The sequence below is a fragment of the Aethalodelphis obliquidens genome, unplaced genomic scaffold (genome assembly GCF_003676395.1).
Source record: "Aethalodelphis obliquidens isolate GAN/ISIS:26980383/991018 unplaced genomic scaffold, ASM367639v1 scaffold5, whole genome shotgun sequence".
NCBI classification, from domain to species: Eukaryota; Metazoa; Chordata; class Mammalia; order Artiodactyla; family Delphinidae; genus Aethalodelphis; species Aethalodelphis obliquidens.
Window position 1 is genome coordinate 27121263 of NW_020837949.1, and position 16415 is coordinate 27137677.

At 37.9% G+C, this 16415-nt stretch overlaps 1 protein-coding gene across 2 annotated transcripts in view; it reads left to right on the forward strand.

The window, feature by feature from the left end:
* Positions 1-16415, forward strand: part of IQUB (IQ motif and ubiquitin domain containing) — a 124892-nt gene that overhangs the window by 57099 nt on the left and 51378 nt on the right. The window contains exons 12-13 of one of the 2 annotated variants that reach the window (XM_027102062.1): positions 84-269; positions 5189-5624. In XM_027102062.1, coding sequence (XP_026957863.1) covers positions 84-269; positions 5189-5371 — 369 coding nt within the window. In that variant the 3' untranslated portion in view covers positions 5372-5624. Of the gene's footprint in view, positions 1-83; positions 270-5188; positions 5625-16415 lie in introns of those variants that run through there. The other variant, XM_027102063.1, reaches the window with a different exon arrangement.

Here is a 16415-nt window from a genome sequence, read left to right on the forward strand (position 1 = left end):
ATTTGTTTTCTCAAGTAATAGAATAATTTAAAATTTTATGTTTAGAAGAAAACATTGTTTTTCACAAATGTTTTGACATGCAGCTACAAGATATTCAGTACCTGACTGAGAACATCTGGGCATCCCAGTCAGTGCTCAGTACCTGGAACGATCTCAATGATCTGGTCATAGTCAGGTGGGATAAGTCCTTGGAGTGGTCGCCCTGGAACTGCATTCTTCTTACCAAAGATGAAGGCACTGCTCATCTCAAGCTAAAGAGTGTTGAAGAGGTAAGGAGGTCAAACTTTATTTGGGACCTTAATTTGGTCATTGGAATTATTAGAGGTAACTTGACTGCCTTTTACTACATTCCATGCATAAGTTAAATACTTCCATTGGATTAAGAAACAGAGAACCCGTGGATAACAGTAACAAAATACATGGATGGTATGTACGGCAGAGATTAAAATTGAAAGGAAGCTAAGACACTTAAAAGGTAAAGATAAGACATCTGAAAGTCTTCCAAGTACCTAACATGAAACCAGACCCTCCTAATAATAGCAAGTTCAAGCACATTAGTTCCACAGTAAATTCCATAAGAACAGGGATATTGTTTAGTTTATTTGTGTCTATATCTCTAATACCTACAACAGTGTCACAGACTAGGGAATTAATAAGTATTTGTTGAATGAATAAATGAATATTATCACCAGATAGGTATTTTGAAACCTAAAGTCTGTCCTTTGATTAATCATCACAAGTCTGCCTAAAAGCACGGTAGATTCTCAAATAAATTCTGTTCATAATTTTGTGCCCTAAATGACAATCATACTGATGGGGTATAGTTCTGAGGCTTCATTTTTCATTTGCTTCCAGTTAACTAGGAGTGGGGAAAGCACTGTAAAAATTAAATACCATTTAATTCCAGTAATTTATAAGATGCAATTTGTAAAACATTTTGATGAACAGAATTGAGGGGTCCCTGATGAGTTCCCCGAAAGCTCCGTTTATACTAAGCAAGCCTATGATCCCAACATCTGATATTGATTCTCTGCCTTCTGCTAATTAAATTGCTGTACTTTAATTCCATGCAAGATGTCAGCTAAGGGAAAATACAGAAATGACTTCAAATATAATAGTCGTTTTGAATCGTGCTATTTCCTGCCTGTGTTTTTATTAGGGAGGGGGAAGGAGTAAAGAGGAGAAACTAGTTAAAGTTTTAACTTTTTTGAATAATTTTCCATTAGGAGTCAGGCTAAGAAAAATTTTACTCTAGGGACTGAAGGAAAGGGTAACAAGAAACTGAAGCTATGTTAAATATTATATTTAGTAAACTAAGCTGCCTCATAAATATTTAATCACTGAAAGCCTAGCCAATACTAGCAATAGTGTTTCATATAGGACCCATAGTGGGATTGAAGTTCACTCCCAAAGCTGATATTCCACTGCTTCTTCAATTCATACACACAACTCCCTTTGTGTATTTAATCAAATTACTGCAGTATCAAATTAAATGTTCTATTCACATGCATTTCTAATTTCAGGATCTTACTGAATTTCTGTAAATAGAGCTCCGTTTACGCCAAGCAACCCTAGTGTAAATAAAGAAATGACTTCAAATATAATTGTCATTTCAGACAAACTAAAAAATTTGCCTTTTTATGGTTTTGGGCTGGTGTAATCGTTTAAGTATTAATATTCAGCCTACTTAAAGAATAGTTTATGTCCTGTTGTAATTTCCAGAATTTCCTAAATGCACAGAGGTATTTGCTATCTCATTGAGTAAAAAACTACTCAAAACTTAAAATAATCTTGACTCCTGCAATCATGATACAAATTGTAGGAAAAGCATGGAAAAAGACTTCTGTTCTTTGAACTGTATATGAGGCAGATCAGTTTCTCCTGGTGTGTGCAATGGCCAGAGTAGGACAATAGTGGATTTAAAGTCAAGACACCTGACCCAGTATTTCCCCATTTCTGTCATTAACGATCTGCAGGACATTAAGACCTTCCTTCTTTGCTTTGCAAAATTTTATAAAGGTTAGCAAAAAACATGAAATTGGTATAAAGGATTAGAGTAGATTAGAGCTTTGAATTCTGGCTCTATCACTTATGGGAGAAGTTGGGCAAGTTTGTTAATGTCTCAATGCCCCGGTTTTCTCATCTATAAAATGGGGATAATGGATATTTTTCCATATTATATTACTCTTTAAGAGTTACTTATTGTTCCTTTTATTGTATGTACCATAATGTGCTATTCTCATCTTTGATGATTACTTTTTGCCTTTATGCACTTTGAAAACCTATAAAGTTCTCTACATGTTTTGTTTAATGTTGTATAACAGAAATGTGTTAGTACTTCTTGAATGAAATATGGGCTAAGAAGTGTTGGAATAAGGTTAAATGAGTATTTTGACCTGGTGAATTTGTCTGTAGAGAGGAAACTTTTTTTAAAAAATTGAAGTATAGCTGATTTATAATATTATATTAGTTTCAGGGGTACAGCACAGTGATTCAATATTTGTATAGATTATACTCTAAAGTTATTATAAAACAATGGCCATATTTGCCTATGCTGTACAATATATTCTTGTTGCTTATTTATTTATGCATAGTAGCTTGTGCCTCTTAATCCATACTCCCATCTTGCCTTCCTTTTCCCCACTGGCAGCCACTAGTTTTTTCTCTGTATCTGTGACTCTGTTTCTATTTTGGTGTATACATTTGTTTTATTTTTTAGATTGTACATGTAAGTGATAATATAGAGTATTTGTCTTTCTCTCTCTGACTTATTTCCCTAAGTATAATGCTCTCTAGGTCATCTGTATTGTTGCTAATGGTGGAATTTCATTCTTTTTTACGGCTGAATAATATTCCATTGTGTATATATACATACCATAGAGAGGAAACTTTAAAATAAGCCCAGGATATTTCTACATAATGCTTTCTTTAAGAATGCCACATCCTTTGGCTCCTTTTCTCCAGGGCTTTCTTTATCTTGACTTGACACTATGGAAGGATCTTTAGTAAGAAGATATCTTAGTAAAGAGATACCTAACCTTTCACAAAACAAATTTTAGGAGGAGGTACAGGTAGTATTTGTGATTTGGTTGAAAAGAAGAGTCAATTAAGATTAATGAAGAGGGGCTTCCCTGGTGGCTCAGTGGTTAAGAATCCGCCTGCCAATGCAGGGGACACAGGTTCGAGCCCTGGTCTGGGAAGATCCCACATGCCGCAGAGCAACTAAGCCTGTGTGCCACAACTACTGAGCCTGCGCTCTAGAGCCCGCGAGCCACAACTACTGAGCCTACATGCCACAACTACTGAAGCCTGTGCCCCTAGCACTCATGCTCCACAACAAGAGAAGCCACCGCAGTGAGAAGCCCACGCACCGCAACGAAGAGCAGCTCCCGCTTGCCACAACTAGAGAAAACCTGCACACAGCAACAAAGACCCAATGCAGCCAAAAAAAAACAGAAAGCAAAAAAGAATAAAGAGAATAGACAGTATTTATTAATTCAACCAGAATTTGCTTTTCAATCTGCCGGATATTGTGATAAGTGCTTGGGGAAAAGCAAGGAAATGTAATGGATACAATACTTCATTGTTTCAGCTGCATTTGAGTTTAGCTGCAAATAACAGACTAAGCAGTATAATGACTTAATCAAATATGGGGTCAGTTGTCTTATATAATAGGGATCCAGAGTTTGGCATCTGGAGACTTGTATGGTAGCTCCACAATGCTCTCAGAAACCCAGGCCTTCTAACTTCTTCCTCAGCCATATTTAACCTTTGGCTTTAACCCTAATGATTGTGTACTCTTAGAGACAGATAGCTACTTCATCTTCTGCATTATATCCCCCTCCTAGATATGGCAAAAGCCTAAAGGTACTTCCCACTCCTAAAAAGCTTCCCTGTAAGCTTTATCCAATGACTTCTTTTTTACAAATGTACATATATACATGTGTGTATATATAAATATATATATATTTCTGCCATATATATGTGTGTGTATATATATACACATACACACACATATATATGTCAGAAACTTGTCATATGGCCACCCCTAGCTATAATAAAGCCTAAGAAAGCTGAGCACATCACAAAATACAAAATAAGGCCCCTATATAGAGTTGGGCCTCTAAATATGAATGCAAGAGAGAATGAATATTGGGTTGGCAACTAGCATTGTGCCCCTCTCATTAGAAAACAGATTGTCTTATAATGTGGCAAAGCTACATTACAGAGAAAGTTCAAAGTGCTGCTATAGCTGTGGAGAGACAAGAAGCCTAAAAATTAATTATGAACAAATAAAAATGGAAAGGCACAAAGATTTGATAAAGGCAGGAAAGTTATTTTCTATTTAGAAGACAGAAGAGAAACACAAGAGAAACAGTGCAGGGACTCATATCTAAGGTAGTAAAAAGGGTGACTAAAGAGAAGCTTACATTGTCACAGCACCATTGTGATCTTTATTTTGAACTCTGGAGATATAGAGGGAAGGACTAATTTTAGAAAAAAAAATTCAAGTGGGTAATTGTATCAGTATTGAAATAGATTTATAGAGAACTAAGGTGACAAGAGCATTCACACAAAAATATTGATTGACTCTTTACCTTATGGTGCCAAGACACACATGTATGAAAAAGACCCAGTGTGAGGGACTTCCCTAGTGGTCCAGTGGGTCAGACTCCACACTCCCAATGGAGGGGACCCGGGTTCAATCCCTGGTCGGGGAACTAGTGCTGCAACTAAGAAGCCCACATGCCACAACTAAAAAAAGATCCCTCGTGCTGCAACTAAGACCCAGCGCAGCCAAAATAAATAAATAAATATTAAAAAAAAAAAAGACTCAGTTTGAATCTTTAAGGAGCCTTTCTTATCATCATGGAAGAGACTTGCAAGTAAATAGTGAAATTCAAGGCAGAATGAACTAAATATTACAATTAAAATACATGAAAGTGCTTGCAAGTATACAAGAAGGAGGGGTTAGTTTAGACTTAGAGAGGTCAGAGGGAGAATCAAGAAAGGCTTCCAGGTTAAAGCGTCATAAAAGCTGAGCCCCGAAAGATGATGGACAAAGTGAGAATAAATGTTTTCTGGGCTGAAAGAACTGAGAAATAAAGGCACTGAGGCATAAAAGTGTTTTTACTTGGCAAAATATATTTGTGACATTTAATAGAATTTGATTTTCTTTTCTTTTCAGGGATATGAACCCTTGTTTATTCACAAGATCAAACACAAACATTTCCTGGCTAAGAACTATTTTTCACAAATTCCAGTGCTGGCTTCATTTTTACTTGGTGATGGTGAAGTAGATGAGATCAGAAAGAAACATCAATCAGAACCAACATCTAAGATTATAGATATCCACAGGCCTAGTCCTTAAAAGATCCAGGACTATTTGTTTGATGATCAGCATTTTTGTCCACTGCTAATAGAGTAATACAGAGGTCACACAGTACGGTAGTAGAATTTTATCTTTTATTGATTTTAATTGTTCTTCATAGTGTCATAAGTTGTATGAAGAGAAAACATCCCTATACAAATGCTTTATCGTTAGTGTTAAATTTAAATATAATTGTGTTACTGAAATTAATATTTTAAAGAGAACATTTTATTTTTAGATTAAAATTTTTAAAAATTTCAACTACATTATATTATACTTAAAATCAACAGACAAACAAAAGCTAGGCTTAATTTTCAACTCAAAAAATTTATTTTAGAAAAAATTGTAGTTACAGGAGAATAGTCAGTATACGGATGAGAGGAAACATTATAGAATACTCTTTCATGAAAATCTTTACATATAGGATAAAAGATGCTATGTTTTAATATAGGGATTTGAATCTTCACATTTTATCTTCTACTTTCATCTTCCATTCTTCTCAAAATTTCAATGAAAAAACAAACTATAAACAAACAAAAAAGTTCATTCCATACTGGAAAACAGGGTGAACAGTGGAACTATATTTTATTCTATGGTAGAAAAACTCCCTGTGGGGCAATGATGAAACTCTGTAAGAACAATAAAAATGGTCAAGTAAACTATAACAATTCCTTTCCCTAATAAACCAAAGGAATAACCTTGACCACATGCATGTCAGGGACGTACAATGATGAACAACGGTATATGAGTCAATCTTAACAGGAAATACGTTCAAAATAGGATAATTCAAGGAGAGTTTATTTACAAAGGGACTTCTTATAAAGCGTGAGCAGTGTGTAGGGAAACTAAGGGAATAGTGTAGGAATGTAGGGTCACTATCAGATAAGCTGTGTCTACCCTAATCTCAAATGGATCCGGGGAGGGAACGGTCTGGGAACCCAGAAAGAGAGTGTAAAGGAGATAACTGAGATCAGTGAGCAACTCTCAGGGCCCTAGGTGATCTCATGAGCTAGAGAAATAAATATCAGACCTCATACTTCTCTCTTCCTCCAGTCTCTTGCTTGGGTTTCCCATTGGAAGAACCCGAAAGGAAAGCAGAAAAAATAGAAGTCTGTGGACATAATTCGTATAGCTTCAGGGCAAAGATCAGAGGAGACAAGTGGGAGAGTGCATTTGGCTGGCTAAAGAGAAGACATGCAGCTAGAGAGAAGAATTAAAAGTGAAAGTGAAGAGCTATAATTCAAGTAGCAATATTTCATACACACACAACATATATATTTGTATATATTATACTTATATATAAGTATATATGTGCGTATGTGTATATTATATATATATAGAGAGAGAGAATTCTCTTAATTTCAATCAGTAATTAATGAGGCTGTTCTCTCAAGTTTAGTCATCAAGGAGTCAAGGAATTCAATCTAAATATTAATATTTATTCTACATAAATATTTACCAACATTTTAGCAACATATTTTCTAGGATATCCACAGTTTTTTTACTTAGCAAAAGCATGGCACATGATTATTGTCTTTAAGGAACTAAACATTGAAAAGGGAAGCACTATAAAGCTGTTGTTATTTTCAAGTTTTCATAGACAATTCAGATGTTCTGGGAACTTTCTAAACAATAAATTGCAGATAGGATTAGATTGGGGACCATTCTGATCACTAATAAACAGGTAAAAATTTAACACAGACAAAAGTGGGTTTACACTGGAATGGAAATAACCAGGTTTTCACAAGACAGTTCAGGAGAAACCCCCAGGTCAGAGTAGGAAGAGCAGAGGAGGCAGCAGGAAGGGCTGGGGCAGCAGGCAGCGAGGGGGCAATAGATAGGGGCAAGTAGAGGACTTTGAGAGTTCCTCTATTGCCCTAGGAGTAAAGCACTTGCTTATAGTAATGGAAGACTTGTGGAGTACAACTGGTGGGGGGCAGAGCGAGGGCAGGCAACCAGAGCTATTGAATCATATATGAAAAGGGGCAGCACCTTAATTTAGGGCTGGGAAAATAACCACAAAGAGCAAAAAAAAAAAAAAAAAAAAAAAAAAAGGCTCAACAACAGAGAGACTTTGCTTAATAAGGTCAACTCTTCTGGGAAACTCTTTTCCATCCCATTGGAACTACAGCTCTCATTTTACACAGGTCTCCAAAAATCCACAGCAGAAGGGGCTAGAGATGGTGTCAGGCTAGAGAGCAGCCAGCAGGGAAAAAGTCCAGTTGCTGCCTACTAGAATCCTGGCACTAGGGTACTGGACAGCAACCAGTTAAGAAGTTAAAACTCCCCTGCCGTAGAAGGACCTGCTTTTCTCTAGTTTATGACCTGATGAGCACACCTCCCCTGGCCCACTAACAAATGAAACTGTAGAAGGTGTTTCCTTCTTTCTCCTTTAGGACTATATTATATGGATAGAGGCCTAAACAGTAGAACAGAACAAAGTTTTATATCCCAATATTGCAAAAACAAGCTGAAAAAAGATGGTCACTGTATACGTAAAGATTCAAAAATCAAAAAAGGGATCCTTTTGAAGAATGAGAACAAATATTCATTTAACAGATCTCAACTATATTAAGGACATTTGATAGCATTTTTCATCTTTTGGAAAAAAAATACTGGGAAAAATTGCTATTACATAAATCATTACAATAAATAAATAAATACAACAAAATAAACAATTGCTGAATTAGAATAAACAACACACTAATGGCAATGAAGAGCAGATTTGGTACTTGAAAGCTAAAGCTAATACAGGGATTGGGTGATTAGCTCAAGATAGTCCTCTAGAGATTTCCCTGGCAGTCCAGTCAGTGGTTAAGACTCTGCATTCCCAATGCAGGGGGCATGAGTTTGATCCCTGGTCGAGGAACTAAGATCCTGCATGCCACACGGTGCGGTCAAAAAAAAAGATAGTCCCCTTGAATTCAGAGGAAAAGTCAAAGAAATGAGGAAGATGAGCAAAAATATAAGTCTAACAGCTTTGCTTTGTCTACACTAGAAATAACATAAGCCTAAAATGGAGTAGAGAAGGAGAAACAATTAGCAAAGGGAGATTTAAAGCTAATTTCCCTAAGCTAAAAAGGCGTATATCCGTAGCTGTATAAAGGACCTACCAAGTACTGGGAAAGTTAATATAGAGATACACATAGACACAACCTCATGACATTTCTGGATTTCAGAAATATTGGACAAATTCTATAAGCATTCAAGTTGAAGAGGAAAAGCCACAAGGAAAAAAGTCAATAACAACAGCATAGATTTCTCTTCTGCAACACTAAGTGCCAGAAGGTGAAGGAGGAACACTTCTGTTGAAGACTTTTGAATTCTGAGGGTGAAAAAATGACCTAAGAATTTTACTTTCAGGCAAATTTTTTTTGGTGAAGACAACAGGAAGACATTGTTAGGCAGGAAGCATGTCATCAGTCTATGTGTACTCATTCTGTCCTCCAGCTGACCTCGAAACTATGGCGGTAGGGTCTGGGCATGATACTGTATATGAGAAATGGCAGTGAGCACTGCAACTTCAATCCTTTCTAAATGATCATCATTTGTATGGTTATGAAACAATGCAATGAACAAAAATAAATTTTCAAATAAAAATCTATACTGCAAAAAACAAAAATATGAATCAACAACAAAAAAATACCCTGAGTATTGTCACTAAATGTCTGCTGTAGGAGGGTTCAGAGGGATAAAAGTGTTCCAAATCTTTTCAAGGGGAGATGAGTAAATGGATATATAGGTAGGAAAGTTGGTATTCAAATATTTAGTTAAAAAATTTAAAGGCAACTGCTAGCAGAATGAAAATGGAATTATAAACTCCACATTTCTAGAGAGAAAAAGGGAACAGCGACAAACTTGAGAACTATTGTGAAATAAAGGGGTTTTGTTTGTTTTTTTAGGTTAATAGGAAGTATATGTAAGAGAAAAACAAGATTAAAAATATCACAGTGCATAAATTTGAATGGGTTAAAATTCTAGTAAAGGATAGTTATTCTGTTTTGTTTTTTTTTGCGGTACGCGGGCCTCTCACTGTTGTGGCCTCTCCCGCTGCTCCGGACGCTCAGGCTCAGCGGCCATGGCTCACGGGCCCAGCCGCTCCGCGGAACGTGGGATCCTCCCGGACCGGGACACGAACCCGCGTCCCCTGCATCGGCAGGCGGACTCTCAACCACTGCGCCACCAGGGAAGCCCAAGGATAGTTATTCTTATATGGTATCAAAGGAGTGAACTACAAGCTGTGTACCAGATATGTACCCCCAATAAAATGACATTTAAAGATATATAGTAAAACTATATCAGTCATATACAAATAGACAACAAAATAATTGGTGGCAATATTAATATCGAGGATGAAATCAAGAAGAAAAAGAGCAAAAGAAGTTACTTTATTTTGATAAATTATTATTCACAATATAAATGGAGAATTAATCTCTACATTGGGTACGCAAGTAGGCTTAAAACAAAAAGTCAGTTGGGAAACAATTCTCCATAGGTTTTTAACATTTCTGCACGTCTTTTGAGCAGAGGTACTTAGTTCTCCTTTTTTCAAGGATGTTTGTAAAGCAAGCAGTCTTAGAAGATACAGTGTTCACTGTTCCCTGTGAAAGATTCAGAGCCTCTAAGCCCAGCATTCCCAGTCTATGAAGCAGCTCACTGTGTGCATGTGTCATCTGGACTTTGTGTCACCCTGAGGGATTTAGGGCAAAATGCTGATCTTCTGGCTGCTGCTGTTTCTGTGAAAAATAAATTGTGCTTTATCTCTGACCCAGGAGTCTCATGTCTTTTACTATCATTTATGAACTTGTGGCACCAAACTTGTTACCTTGCAATTAGGACAGCATTTCAGATACTTCACAGTTCTTGATACAGATAACCTTAGAAATGGAAAACAAAAAAAAGGGAAATGAGTCAAGAGGTACAAAATGCTGTTTCTCTTCTCTTTCCAGGAACACTGAGTGATTGATTGCAATTCTGCATCCTCTTGAAGTGAGGCAGGATTATGTAGCATGCTTTGTCCAATGTAACGCAATTAAAATGATCTTGTGTCACTTTTGAGCATTAAAGGAATGAAAGATTCTGATTCTACTAACTAGACATTCTTCTTCTAATAAATAGAAAAAGAATGAGTGCTCCCCAATTCATGAGGCCAGCATATCCTTGATATCAAAATTTGACAAGGATAGTACAAGAAAGAAAATGATAGGCCAATTTCACTATGAATATAGATGCAAAAATCCTAAACAAAATATTAGCAAATAGGGGGGATAGCTCAGTGGTAGAGCATTTGACTGCAAACCAAATCCAAAAAGTGTATTAAAAGATAAAAGCATATGGTTTTTCTCGGATATTCTTCATGTGCTTCTTCAGTTCTACCTTCCCCCTTCTCTTCTCATCTTTGTGCCCTTGGAAGCTGATATTTATGCAGTGCATCAATGAGTGCACAATATTTCTCAGTTGGGTTTGGTCAATAGGAAGCATCAGCAGGAAATTTGAGGTCTGAGAGAAAGAGGTTGAGATATTTATTACCCTGGCTTCTCCCATCTGCCTTTTGGTCTGTTGTTGTCAAGCGACTGCTTTTATCTGCCTAAGACCACAGCTGTGGTTGGACGGTCATCCCTCCTACTCTTCAGCTCTCTTTGAGTTCTGGGGCTCATTCCTTCTCTTTACTTCTTCAGCTTATGGGTGATAATGGCTTTCTTTTGTAGCTGGGTTAAGGTGCTTCACTTTTTCTTTTTGATTTCCTTAAACAATGTCATCTCCTTTGTAAACAGTCCTTTTACTAAATACTTCTCAAATTAGCCAGTTTGAATCTGCCAACAGGTTCTGCTGGACCATGAACGAAGCAGTAATTGGTACCAAGAGTGGTCCCAGTAAATGGACTTTAAGATGTAATCGTAGGCTCGGGCTGCTTACATGTTTGAAGAGCATGTGGGTACCCTCCATATAGGAAATGGGACACTGGTAATATGCAGTGTGTGGTAGCATCATGATTACTCAAAACTTCGCCAGTGGAGGCATGGAACGGGGTGCAGGATGGCCGATAAGCTTAGGGAGATGAAATGCAATTAGTCAGTTTGATGACAAAGATTGTGGCATAAGATGGGTATTCTTACACTAGAGCGAGTCCATAAAGAAATGGATATATTGAAAGCCTTAAATGTCCAATACAGACCCAGACAGAAATTCAGAAAGCCCTTAAGACAGCTCTAAAGAAATTATCTCCTGCATATACAGGGAATACGTGGCTAAGGATTAAGTCTGAAGCCTGATTGTAATGTGTGTAGAGTTGTCTTGTCAATTAGATGTGCACCCAGGTTAGATCTCATGCTTAGGTAAGGATACTGGTGAGGAAGAACAGTGTATGGTCTGGTATGAGTTAGCCTATATACTGAAAGAGTTTCAAGAGTGTGTCAATTTTTACTTAGATTCAGGGGAGTATATATAAGAATTTATTGTAAGGATGTTAGACTAAAAAGGGTAAAACAAAAGATTATATCAAGCCAAGTTGATGTTCTTGCGTAGAATTCAAGATTTGATGTGTTGGCTTGAGGCCCTGAGAATTGCTATATGTGTTAACTGGAGCCTAAACTCAAAAGTGACCTATATCAGTGAGCTTGAAATGCCAGGACTCGCCCTGGAAAATATTAGGAAGATGGGTTGTTGGAGTGGATCTGTTATGTGCAACTTTCTCAGATGCCTCTTAAAGGTGTCTATACTCCACGAGAGGGTCTTCACCAAGACATTAAAAAATGCGATCGTAAGTGGATTATGATCCTTGAAAAACTCTGTGGTGACTATTCCCTGTAAGCTGGAGATGACAGTGGTGGCTGCAGTGGAATTTGACAGCCTGGTTTAATGGGAATAATGCAATCCCCAGTGCTAGAAGTGAGGCTGAAACTTAAGCATCAGAAAAAAGTGGGCAGTTATAATAAGAATCCTAGGGGCAGAGTGGTTTGTTCCTGCAGGGATTTATAACAATGGTTAATTGATGATCAGATCCATGGGCATGAAATGGACTGCTGTATTAGTTTTTTAGAGGCTGTAACAAATTACCACAGATTGCGTGGTTTAAAACAACAGGGATCTCTTCTCCCACAGTTCTGGAGGCCAGAAGTCTAAAATCAAGGTTCAGCGGAGCCTCATTCCCTCCGCATGTCCTATGGGAGAATTCCTCATTGCTCTTCTAGCTTCTGCTGGCTCCAGGCATTCTTCGGCTGCTTTGGCTGCATCACTCCAATTTCTGCCTCTGTGGTCACTGGGCCTCCTCCTCTATGTGTGTCTGTGTCTTTTCTTCTGTCTCTATGTCGACACTCGTCATTGGGTTAAGGGCCTACCTGGGTAATCCAGGATGATTTCATCTAGAGATCCTTCATGCAATCACATCTGGAAATATTCTTTGTTCACATAAGATCACACGTACCAGGTCCATGTACTGGGACATGGATATATCTTTTTAGGAGCCACCTTTCAATCCACTGTAGCAGTATGGTTCTATATGAGTGGAAAAATTCCACTTCCGAAGGTCAGAAAAATAATTAGTTAAAGTATGGTAGTGAGGAATCTTGGTCTTTTACCAGAGTTCTCAAACTTAAGCTATTTCACAGATGTTAAAATATAGAGGCATATTAAACATTTTAAGAGTTTATTTGAGTACAATCTCTTTGAATTGGGCCGTGTCAAACCTTAAGTGGTTAGGGGCGTTCTGCCAAAAGGAACCAGGGGAAAGATTTATATTGAGAAAGTGTGGAAACAAAGAACAGAAATTATTATTATTATTTTAACATCTTCATTGGAGTATAATTGCTTTACAATGGTGTGTTAGTTTCTGCTTTATAACAAAGTGAATCAGCTATACATATACATATATCCCCATATCTCCTCCCTCATGCGTCTCCCTCCCACCCCCCCGTCCCACCCCCCTAGGTGGTCACAAAGCACCGAGCTGATCTCCCTGTGCTATGCGGCTGCTTCCCACTAGCTATCTGTTTTACATTTGGTAGTGTATATGTGTCCATGCCACTCTCTCACTTTGTCCTAGCTTACCCTGGCCCCCTCTCCGTGTCCTCAAGTCCATTCTCTACGTCTGCGTCTTTATTCCGGTCCTGCCCCTAGGTTCTTCAGAACCAGTTTTTAAAATTATTCTTTTAGGTTCCATATATATGTGTTAGCATACGGTATTTGTTTTTCTCCTTCTGACTTACTTTACCCTGTATGACAGTCTCTAGGTCCATCCACCTCACTACAAATAACTCAATTTCGTTTCTTCTTATGGCTGAGTAATATTCCATTGTATATATGTGCCACATCTTCTTTATCCATTCATCTGTCAGTGGACACTTAGGTTGCTTCCATGTCCTGGCTATTGTAAATAGAGCTGCAGTGAACATTGTAGTCCATGACTCTTTGAATTATGGTTTTCTCAGGGTATATGCCCGGTAGTGGGATTGCTGGGTCATATGGTAGTTCTATTTTTAGTTTTTTAAGGAAGCTCAATACTGTTCTCCATGGTGGCTGTATCAATTTACATTCCCACGAACAGTGCAAGAGGGTTCCCTTTTCTCCACACCCTCTCCAGCATTTACTGTTTGTAGATTTTTTTTTTTAACATCTTTATTGGGGTATAATTGCTTTACAATGGTGTGTTAGTTTCTGCTTTGTAACAAAGTGAATCAGTTATACATATACATATGTTCCCATATCTCTTCCCTCTTGCATCTCCCTCCCTCCCACCCTCCCTATCCCACCCCTCCAGGCGGTCACAAAGCACGGAGCCGATATCCCTGTGCCATGCGGCTGCTTCCCACTAGCCATCTACCTTACGTTTGTTAGTGTGTATATGTCCATGACTCTCTTTCGCCCTGTCACAGCTCACCCTTCCCCCTCCCTATATCCTCAAGTCCGTTCTCCAGTAGGTCTGTGTCTTTATTCCTGTCTTACCCCTGGGTTCTTCATGACATTTTTTTTCTTCTTAAATTCCATATATATGTATTAGCATACGGTATTTGTCTTTCTCTTTCTGACTTACTTCACTCTGTATGACAGACTCTAGGTCTATCCACCTCATTACAAATAGCTCAATTTCGTTTCTTTTTATGGCTGAGTAATATTCCATTGTATATATGTGCCACATCTTCTTTATCCTTTCATCCGATGATGGGCACTTAGGTTGTTTCCATCTCCGGGCTATTGTAAATAGAGCTGCAATGAACAATTTGGTACATGACTCTTTTTGGATTTTGGTTTTCTCAGGGTATATGCCCAGTAGTGGGATTGCTGGGTCATATGGTAGTTCTATTTGTAGTTTTTTTTTTTTTTTTTTTTTTTTTTTTTGCAGTATGCAGGCCTCTCACTGCTGTGGCCTCTCCCATTGCGGAGCACAGGCTCCGGACGCACAGGCTCAGCGGCCATGGCTCACGGGCCCAGCCGCTCCACGGCATGTGGGATCCTCCCAGACCGGGGCACGAACCCGCGTCCCCTGCGTCGGCAGGCGGACTCTCAACCACTGCACCACCAGGGAAGCCCATATTTGTAGTTTTTTAAGGAACCTCCATACTGTTGTCCATAGTGGCTGAACCAATTCACATTCCCACCAGCAGTGCAAGAGTGTTCCCTTTTCTCCACACCCTCTCCAGCATTTACTGTTTGTAGATTTTTTGACAATGGCCATTCTGACTGGTGTGAAGTGATACCTCATTGTAGTTTTGATTTGCATTTCTCTAATGATTAGTGATGTTGAGCATCTTTTCATGTGTTTGTTGGAAATCTGTATATCTTCTTTGGAGAAATGTCTATTTAGGTCTTCTGCCCATTTTTGGATTGGGTTTTTTGTTTTCTTGATATTGAGCTGCATAAGCTGCTTGTATATTTTGGAGATTATTCCTTTGTCAGTTGCTTCGTTTGCAAATATTTTCTCCCATTCTGAGGGTTGTCTTTTTGTCTTGTTTATGGTTTCCTTTGCTGTGAAAAAGATTTTAAGTTTCATTAGGTCCCATTTCTTTATTTTTGTCTTTATTTCCATTTCTGTAGGAGGTCAAAAAGGATCTTGCTGTGATTTATGTCATGGAGTGTTCTTCCTATGTTTTCCTCTGAGAGTTTTATAGTGTCTGGCCTTACATTTAGGTCTTTAATCCATTTTGAGTTTATTTCTGTGTATGGTGTTAGGGAGTGTTCTAATTTCATTCTTTTACATGTAGCTGTCCAGTTTTCCCAGCACCACTTATTGAAGAGGCTGTCTTTTCTCCATTGTATATTCTTGCCTCCTTTATCAAAGATAAGGTGACCATATGTACATGGGTTTATCTCTGGGCTTTCTATCCTGTTCCATTGATCTATATTTCTGTTTTTGTGCCAGTACCATACTGTCTTGATTACTGTAGCTTTTTAGTATAGTCTGAAGTCAGTGAGCCTGATTCCTCCAACTCCATTTTTCTTTCTCAAGATTGCTTTGGCTATTCGGGGTCTTTTGTGTTTCCATACATATTATGCAATTTTTTGTTCTAGTTCTGTGAAAAATGCCATTGATAGTTTGATAGGGATTGCACTGAATCTGTAGATTGCTTTGGGTAGTATAGTCATTTTCACAATGTTGATTCTTCCGATTCAAGAACATGGTATATCTCTCCATCTGTTTGTATCATCTTTAATTTCTGTCATCAGTGTCTTATAGTTTTCTGTATACCGGTCTTTTGGCTCCTTAGGTAGGTTTATTCCTAGGTATTTTATTCTTTTTGTTGCAATGGTAAATGGGAGTGTTTCCTTAATTTCTCTTTCAAATTTTTCATCATTAGTGTATAGGAATGCAAGAGATTTCTGTGCATTACTTTTGTATCCTGCTACTTTACCAAATTCATTGATTAGCTCTAGAAGTTTTCTGGTAGCATCTTTAGGATTCTCTATGTATAGTATCATGTCATCTGCAAACAGTGAGAGTTTTACTTCTTTTCCAATTGGAGAACAGAAATTATAGATTGGCTATAACTTAAAGCCTATTTGGGTCTTTGTGATTGGTTGTCCTTAGCATTTTGATTTCATAACCCTGAGA